The sequence below is a fragment of the Humulus lupulus genome, chromosome 2 (genome assembly GCF_963169125.1).
Source record: "Humulus lupulus chromosome 2, drHumLupu1.1, whole genome shotgun sequence".
In the NCBI taxonomy this organism is placed as follows: domain Eukaryota; kingdom Viridiplantae; phylum Streptophyta; class Magnoliopsida; order Rosales; family Cannabaceae; genus Humulus; species Humulus lupulus.
This window is the reverse complement of record NC_084794.1, coordinates 282950753-282960703: the sequence shown is the minus strand read 5'-3', so window position 1 is coordinate 282960703 and position 9951 is coordinate 282950753. Positions and strand designations below refer to the sequence as shown.

The 9951-nt window shown below is 31.7% G+C and overlaps 1 protein-coding gene and 1 long non-coding RNA gene across 2 annotated transcripts; both read right to left on the bottom strand.

Annotated features, from left to right (window-relative positions):
- Positions 1-965: 965 nt before the first annotated feature.
- LOC133816748 (calcium-dependent protein kinase 1-like) lies at positions 966-3024 on the bottom strand. The gene is made up of 4 exons (XM_062249076.1): positions 2842-3024; positions 2458-2573; positions 2164-2331; positions 966-1251 (listed from the first exon to the last, which is right to left on the bottom strand). The coding sequence occupies exons 2-4, from the start codon at positions 2485-2487 to the stop codon at positions 1012-1014; spliced, it is 438 nt and encodes a 145-aa protein (XP_062105060.1). The 5' UTR covers positions 2488-2573; positions 2842-3024; the 3' UTR covers positions 966-1011.
- A 67-nt stretch (positions 3025-3091) lies between these two features.
- On the bottom strand, positions 3092-4452 carry LOC133816747 (uncharacterized). The gene is made up of 3 exons (XR_009885447.1): positions 4197-4452; positions 3407-3494; positions 3092-3320 (listed from the first exon to the last, which is right to left on the bottom strand). It is a non-coding gene; the product is annotated as an uncharacterized LOC133816747 (long non-coding RNA).
- Positions 4453-9951: the final 5499 nt, after the last annotated feature.

Here is a 9951-nt window from a genome sequence, read left to right as displayed (position 1 = left end):
CCCAAAAATTTGAGTTTGCTACATATGCACCTAGAATGTGAGAATGGTTAGAAATTAAGAAGAATTTCTATCTTCATTACCCAGTCCCATTTTCATTCAATATGTCAAACAATAGAGAAAGTAGTTTCTTGAAAGTTTTAACTATATTGGAAGATATAATATTAGGAATTAAAGGTTGAGCAAATGTATATCTTGGCGTGAAGAATTTTCTATTGCTGCTAAAATTTAAAATCTTATTCTAAGCTTGCTAAACTGACTTAAAAAGCAGGGTGAAAGAGGTCAATTCATCAAAAGTTTGCTGACACAATCAAAATAAAGAAGTAACATTTCAAGAAAAATAACACTAATAAAAATCCAAATGTTCTGAACTAAAACTAGACAACAATCTTGGGTACAAATCAAAAAATTGAAATGAAAAGTGAAAAACTGAAGATTCCAACAGCCAGAATGTGACTCAAAGCAAATTAACAAAACAAACTAATAGTAGTATGACCATAGTTAATAGAAATCACAAGAGAAGTACATAATGTATTTTCAACGAGTTTCATAAATTAAACTAAAGGGTAAAGAAAATAATTTTTTTTCTCTCATGGTGTACAAACTATGGTATGGCTGCAAAGGTCATTGCAAACACTAACAGAGATCTCCATGAATTCAAAGAAAAGCATATATAACTGAGCCATGGCTATACCTTAGGCCAGCATTTAAGCTTCTTCTTACTATACAATCTTGATCTCTCAAGAAAATCTTGTAAAAAAATATAAAAAAAAAATTCGAAGGATGAAAGAAATAAGAACCTTGTTGCCAATTACGACACTAAAGTTTAGGACCCTCTCTAAAAGCAATGCTGAAGGAATTTTGTAGGCCTTTCTTAGCAAGGCCACCAATAGTTCCTTTCTGCATCATCGCCACGAACTCATTATAATCTATGCGCCTATCCTGCACGGAGAAAAAAAACGTGGGAGAAACAGTAAGGTCTTGGAGATGAAACAAATAGAAGTGATAGCCATATCAAGAAATACTCACATTATCCTGATCAACTTCTTGCATCATTTCTTCTAGTCGGACGTCCTCTACACGAAACTCCTCACAAGCATGTTGAAGCTCGTCTTGAGTAATGTAGCCACTTCCATCTTTATCGAAGTAGGAAAATGCCGCGAACAAATGATCTTCTCTCTCAATTTTGTTTAAATGCAAAGTGGTTGCTACAAACTCTCCATAATCAATTGTTCCACTGTTATCTACATCTGCCTGCAAATCAGTAAATAAGTTAAACTAAGAATATCTAATGTATTATTCTCCAAACAATTTATGAATTAGTTCTCTATCATATCCTTGAGTGATCACCATAATTGAAGAAGAGAATAGCATATTAAAAGTTTAGTAATCTCATTGCTTATGATGAAAGAATAATATTTCAATTTCAATGATTTCCTGCTGAGATTTGTCACCAAAGGTGAAATATCTTTTGAAGTAATTTAGAAATAGAACAAGAGTAAAGCAAATTGTCACATATAAGGATTTTTTATATAAAAAAAACATATATAATCAAGATTGAACAAATTTTCAACCTCTTGGTGCTTGGTTTAAAGTTGAAACAATACAAATTCCAGAGACCATTATAAGGAAAAAGGAACTAAAAAGGCAACCCATAGTCCATAGTAGTGTATATCTAATCTTAAAAATCTATGCCATGATATACTAGCATATCGATCCAAACTACAGGGAAAATCTTTTTTAGTCCTAGATTTAAATCTTTTCATTTTGATCCTAAAATTTTTAAAAGTGTTCCCAATAGTCCTTATTAACATTAATTGTAAAATATAAAATGACGCTTTTAAAAGGCTTAGAGATCAATACTAAATATTAAGTTCTGTATGAAATTACAGTTGTGCCCTTAAATTAAATCTAACAACATGTGTGTTCAGGGGCTAAAGTGGAAAAGTTTTAAAGACAAAAACAATATATTCTGACGTTTAGGGTACCAAAAGGAGAGCTTCTCAATAGTTTAGGTGTTTAGAATCATCTTTTAATATATACTTAGCTCTGGGAGAAGCACAGTTTTTCAGCCTCTTCATTTGGAATCTTAATAAAAAGAACAAGGATATCCCATTTATAATAGTTTAGGTGTATAGAATCATCTTTAAACATATATGAACTTACTGCTTGCATTAAATCATAAATTTCAGATTCCTTAAGATTAGCTCCAAATCTTTTCAAACCAGCCTTAAGTTCTTCAAAAGTGATTTGACCACTACTGTTAGTGTCTATCATTTTGAACATTTCTTTTAGGCCAGTAATTTCTTCTTCAGATAAGCTCTCTGCAATTACCTGCCAAAAAAAGGGGAAAGAAATGAGTTGAATAATTACAAGTCATCTATTAATTTAATTTAGGTATATGACTATCAATTATTTGGCTTCAAACCATTCACTTATTTAATACATAAAGTGACTTACTCTAATAGCCATTTTCTTGAGCTTGTTCATTGCAGAGAATTGCTTCAATCGACTTAATATTGCAGAATCGAGAGGCTAGTCAAGAGCCACACCACCAACTTGAACCCAGGGATGGCCTGCGAGACATATAAACAAAAGTTCATCAGTGCAAACAGAATGATGTGCCTAAGAACACCTTGATATAGAATTATACATAAGTAAAAAATTATGACAATTGTTGAACAAAAATGATGAGAATAATTATTATAAAGCAGTTGAAATGAATAGCAGATGCTTTTCCAAAAAGCTTTGCTCAACAATAATTGCAACCCTTTAATTTCAGTAGCAACACAGGTCAAACACAAAAATTGTAATTATGAAAGCAAACCAGCGACAGAAACTCACACAAAACATCATGTGCAGATATCCGCCTTTTGGGATCTCGAATAAGCATTTTCCTTACTAAATCTTTGGCACCTTCAGAAATACTAGGCCATGGGTCTGTTGAAAAGTCTAGGTCACCATGTAATACTTCTTCAAATATCCCTTGCTCGCTCTCTATTGAAACCAAGGGGAAAGAAAAAAGGTCACAAAATACACATACAGAGACACAAATAGAAACACAAATACTAAATACAACAATGACTAACAAGAATCCACTAGAGAAGAAACATAAAAAATGTGATGGGAGACATCAGGGCATTAATGGGATTACCAACTCCAAATGAATGTTATAATAAATTGTAACTGCCCATACAAAAACAAAGCATAACCTTCTTGGAAACATTTTCATAGCTAGCTTTGCTAATGAGAGAGAATGCCAGTATAAAAAATATCTACCCCACGATAACTCAAGGGTCTTAACCTGTTATAGTCCTCCTGTCCTGTTCCACAGAAACAAATTCAGACCCAGAAAAGAAAATTTGTATAACACAACTGCTTAAATTAAATTTTAATCATGCATAGTTACCGGCTGTATCCCATAATCCCAAGTTAACAGTGCTTCCATTCACAACAACATTTGCACTGAAATTGTCGAAAACAGTTGGCACGAAATCCTGTTTTCCACCAAAGAACAAAATGAATATGATTTCAATTGTAGAACAAACCCAGAATTCGTCTTCCAGAACTTACAAATCAAAAAGGAAACCACCCTAATTTTTTTGGAAATTTAAGAGTAGGGGATTGAAAACCCATAATCTTACCAACTAGCAGCGCATTAATACAATTAAAAACAGTCTCAAAGGTTACAAAACCACAATCTAAATTTCGATCATTGGACAAAATGATATGCAATCGCATATCAGATAATCTTTCCAAAGAAAGAGTAAACAACTAAAACCAAACAATTTTAGAAAGGGGACCAAAAACACATTCGAAGCTTTAGTTTATTTCTTGCAATTAAGGAAAGAAATTTAAACTGCCAAAAAAAGAAAGAAAAAAAGAAAATCCAGGAAAGAATAAAGAAAACGATTAAAGGGGGTTGAATTTTCTCGAGCATTCTTTCCCATTACAATTCAAACCGAAGAACAAAAACTCAAACATGAGTAGAACAGCAAGCGAAGAAGGAAACCGAAGAACGAAAACAAAAGGCATACCCAAAATAAAGGCCTTTACTCAAATTCACAATGCACAAATCTAAGCCTAAAGAAAACCCTAAACATTGTGTCGATTCCCAAATCAATTTTTGAGTATGAAAAATTGAACAACTGTGAGAATAGAAATTTTAAATTAAGATGAGAAAGGGAATTGAAACGAACCAGATGCAGTAGCCATGGTTTCTCTTCGCAAAAAAGTATCGAGCTTGAAGGTAGCTAAGAATTCGGGTTGATGATTTATGAGCTTTTACAATGAAAGAGGTTGATGCGTAAAATGTTGGACAAATGAAGGCGTCGTCGAGTTCAGAGTGAAAATGAGAGTCAAAGAAGCCGATGAGGCGAAGCCGCAAAGATTGAGCCAAAGAGAAGTCGCCTCTCTGCCGCCGCCGATGAACCAGAACTCCTATATCGCCTTCGAATGTGGTGTATGTTGGGGTTTTATGCCCTAATTAAAACTCAAATTCTTTGTAATCTCATTTTATTATCAATAAAAGAATAGAAATCATTTTTGACTTGGTCAATCACTTTGCTCACATATTTTATTTTCATGATTATTTGTTTAATATAAACTTCTATTAAATCCCGAGCATATAGCTAATCTTATTTATAGTGACGTAATCACAGTGGAATATAAATATGATTATATGTTCAAAAATAAGTTAGTCCTAAGATTAGTCAGTGCACCGGATTTACACTGACTTGTCAATCTACGATATGATCTACTTACACATTACAGTGTTATGTTCTTTCCAGAACACTAGCAAAGTAGATAAGATCGGATGTATTTGTTACATCGGACAGGACCGATATTGACAGTTGATAAGATAAGTAAACATACCGTTATTATCTATTCTAGTCATATCATATAGTTGACCATAGGTCAATTCAATCTCAATTCTGAGTGGTTAGTATTCTAACTGATTGTATTATTTGAGTTCTTTGACTTGTTCATTACCAGCTTACCCTACTGACTAGCCCATACTTACATCTTGGGAACTCGGTAGTATAATTGAGTGGGAGTGTTAATCATAGATATGAACATCTATAGCTTCTGATAAAGAAGTGAAATGATGGTTTCCTTTTAGTTTGGTTCAAGCTGTTAAATGATAGAGATCTCATTTCAATAATTAAATCAGTTTACTGAAATATCATTTACAAGGAACTAAGTGTTTTAAGGATAAAATACAATGAGGGGTAAAACGGTATTTTAGTCCTATCTCATTGTAGACCGTCTATAGAGGATTGAGTGAAAATTATGGTTGTAACAATGGATAATTAATAGCGTATCTATATTTGTTATAGAGCGTTCTATGAATTCAAGAGTGCAATTCCAAGTCTATAGTGGAGTCACGAGGAATTAATAAGTTAGTAAATTTATTTGTTAGATTTATGATAACTTATTGGAGCTTGATTTCATAGGCCCATGGTCCCCATTGTACCTTGGATAAAATCTTCTAGATAGTCTCAATTTATTGATTTAATCATCAATTAGAATTATCAAAGTTGACCAGGTCAATTTTGGATAGTTTCACAGAGTTATGTAATTTTGAGAAGAAAAGAGAAATTATGGCACATTTATTAATTAAGATAAATTGTTATCTAAATTAATAAATAAATTTAAATCAAGGTTCAAATTATAAATAATTAATTTGATAAAGGATTTAAATAATTATTTAATTAATTAAATAAATAGAAAATAATACAGGCCTTGATTTTAAGTCCAATGGGCTTATAATCAAATGGGAAATTTCACGAGCCTATAGCCCATGATAATTTCGACCTAGGGCTTCAAAATGACTATTATTTTATTGATTTTTTAATTAAATTAAATGGCCTAATTGAGTCTATAAAATGAGTGCTTAGAGAGAAGTCAAAACAGAAGTTTGATAAGTCACAAATCAGATTTTCTGATAGTTTTAGATTCTCTCTAAACACAAGTCCTTTTCTAAACATCTTTGTTATTTTCTCTTCTTCTCTCTATATCTATCTCATGTGTTGAGAATTGCCCACACTAGTCTAGGTGGTTCTAAGGATACATTGGAAGATTGTGAAGAAAATAGAAGATCGTTCAGTTTCTTGATAATACTCTGCGACAGAAAGGATACAAGAGTTAGAGAAACTGAAGGAAGGACTCTTAATTCCGCTGCGTATACTGTAAGTATTATATTATTTATTTCTCTTTGAATTCAATTTTAGAAACATGTTTTAGGCTATCTCGTATTAATTTGTTTAATATTAGAAATACATGAAAATAAATAAAGATCATGTATAAGCTTATCTAACAACTGGCCTCAGAGCCAGGTTATCTTTATTTCCATGCATGAACATGTTTAAAATTGGATTATTTGATATGTTTGAATAATTGGATGGTTTTCATGTTTTTATGAACATATTGATTATATGTGAATTTTAGCAATTTTTAGGTTATTTTGTTGTGTTTTCTATGCTATTAATTTTTATATATGCTTTATTTTGTGTAAAACATGGTAAAAATTAATTAGAAAATGGTTTTGGTTTGAAAAATTGTTCAAAAAAATTGTTTGGAAAAAATTTGGCATGGCTGCCCATGCGCGCGCCCCGCCCACGCATCGCGCGCACCACTCGCACGCCCCTGCAACCGCGCACGCATGCCCAGCCCGCGCGCGCACGCGAGGAACAGTACCCCGTGGTACTGTTCATCCAATTTTTTTTTTTAAAATAAATTTTGTTTAAATTTATTATTTATAATCAAAACCAAAAATATCTTTTTTGTTTTATCATTTAAATTTTTTTTTAGTAAGATATTCTTGTTAGTTGAGATTTAAATAATTAGATATTTTCTACAAATATTCAAATTCAAATTTAAAAATAGACTAACAACTTAATTTTAAATCTTTTAATATATTAAAATATTAGAATTATGATATCAGATATTTAAGATATTTTCATTTAAATTCTTGATATTTTTATTAAATCTTTATTTGAAAATATAAATATCTTTTTATTCTATAGTTTTTAATATTTAAATTATTTGAAATTTGAATATTGTTAGTTAGATATTTTTATGGATATTTGAATTTGTTTAACTATTTGAGATATTTTAGGATTATAACTATTTGTATTTTATTATTTTTAAATGGTTAAAATATTAGATAATAATTGTAACAACACAAGATATTTTTTTAAAATAGTTTAGATATTGTTTTTAAAATTTAAAATTGGTTAAATTTTGAAAAATATCAATTTTTTTTCAGCCAATTAATAAAATATTTTTTTTAATAAATGGGATTTAAATTAACTTTGGTTAATTGTTGATAAATCCTATTTAAATTAAATTAATATATTTTTTTTCAAATTAACCTAAAACCAAGTTGATTGTTGATAAATGAAATTTAAATTAACTATTGTTAATTGTTGATAAATTTCATTTAAATTGACTTATTTTTTGTAAAAATTTAATTACTTTGAATTTTTTTTTTTTGATAAATTCTAGATAATTAATTGTGGTATTTTTGCAAATGAAATAAATTGTGGTATTTTTGCATAAATTCATAGAATTGCTCATATAGTAACATGATTAGGCCCATCCAATTATAACATGTCTGTTTGCACTATATGTGATATTTTTGCAATTGGGCTTAGATGCATATAGTGGCTCATATGTTTGTTAGATATATGGTATTTTGCCAAATAAAATATTCATAAAAATGATAGGTTTTATTTGGGCCCATTAGAAAATGTAAAGTTTAAATTCCTCTCTTGTGGGTGATTCCACTTGTGAAGGCCCATTTGCTTTGTATGACTATAGTGGGCCTAATCAATTAATAACAATTAATAAAACGAAGGTTTAAATTCCTGTCTTTTGAACCTTGTATGGAAGATAGGGGGCCTTTGTAGTAGGAACGACATACTGGACCCAGCCCTCCTCCATACAAGCCCAATTGTTAAGGCCCATTTACTTGAGTTTGACTTAATTGTATAGGTTCATTATATTAGTTAAACCTAAATATTGATTAGCAACAAATTAATTGAATTTGTTTCAATGTGACACTTTAGAATTAATAAGAAATTATAGGACTTTGGTTTTAAAAAATTTAATCTGTTTAATTTTTTTTGGAAAACCATAGTCATTAATTTTCTAAAAATAAATAATAAAAAATACTAATTCTAATTTTATAATGAGCTTATTTTAAGAATTTTATTCGATCTCCACCGTTGGTTTAACATAGTCAATAGCTTAATGGGGCCTCGAGGCGCTTTGATTCGTCCCCCTACGGAAGGTGTTCATTAGTTATTTTGACAAGGTTAGATTTCGAAAGATAGATAATTATAGGTCAAATTCTACTAGACTCACCCCTACGGTGACTACTAGGACTAAATCTATGATTATTGAAACCGTGGGTCTAGCTCATAAAATAAGAGATTTTGTTTTCTTATTTTGATCGAATAGTAGGTTGTTAATAGTGGTGTCCATTATTAAATGAGTTTACAACTCTATTTAACTAGTGGTATTTTTTACTCTCGCCAACCGGGACAAGGGTATCATAGATTAGTTAAAAACCTAAAGAAATAGAGATATGATTATTTTTGGTATTTTTTTCTCATATCTTACATATTTTTGGTATATGTTGTGCTATTTCTTGAAATTTGTGTGAATAGAAGTTTTATTGAGCAAATGTGATTGATTTCTATTTTATTGATAATTTGTAGTTTTAAGCTAAGTAGTGTCTGTGTCTACTCCCATCCTTTCTCAACTTTCGATGGAGAAACTCACTGGACAAAACTTCCTTAATTGGAAGCAGAACATCAACATAGAGTTGATTGGTGACGACTCGAAATTCATCATGATTGAGGAATCCCCAGAACGAGCACCGTGTTCGCACGTTAGTGATGGCACCGTCAATGCTCGTGATGGTACCGTAAATGCTTGGATAGCACTGTCTCTGCACGTTCGTGATGGCACCATAAATTCTTGGATGGCACCGTGTCTGCACGTTCGTGCTCAACTCAACTATGGTCTGACGCAACTCATGAACGAGCTTCAGATTATTGAACCTATCATGGGTGGACCTAGTAAAGGAGGTGAAAATAAGACCACTGATGTTGCTGCTCATCTAGCTAAGGCTGAAGCTAACCAAGCTTCGTCTTCGAAAGCTGGAAACAAGAGGAAAGGTGGACAAATAAACAACCCCAAGCCTGCAAAGGCTGCAAAGACGAGTGCACAACCACGTGCACAGACGCCTAAGGGGAAGAACATGAAAAACAAGAAAGGTAAAGATAAATGTTTTCACTGCAAAGAGAAGGGGCATTGGAAACGAGATTGCCCCAAGTTTCTAGCAGCTAAAAACAAAGGTAATGATTATAGTTCATTTATCTTGGAAACATGTGTTTTAGAGAATGATAACTCCGTTTGGATTATTGATTCTGGATCTACTAACCATGTTTGTAACTCTTTACAGCTTCTTGAATCGTGGGAGAAAGTGAACGAAGGCGGCTTAAAGCTTAGAGTTGGGAACGGAGCGTTCATTGCGGTCCAAGCTAGAGGAAGAGCTCGTCTGAAGTTCGGAAATAAATTTTTAATTTTAAAAGATGTATTTTTTATTCCGGATTTTAGTAGAAATTTAATTTCAGTTTCCATGTTGCAATTAGAACGATTTGTTATGACTTTCACAAGTTTTAATATATTTATTTCTTTCAATGGATCACAATTGTGTATTGCATGTTTGGAAAACGGGCTTTATATTCTGCGACCTAACGAACCCATCGCTCTTAATAATGATTTATTCAAAGTAGCTAAACCTAGGACCAATAAACGTCAAAAGACCGATAACAATAATATGACGTATTTATGGCACTTGAGACTAGGTCACATTGGCTATGATAGGATTCAAAGACTTACAAAGGACGGACCTTTGAGGGAACTCACCTTAGGAGAATT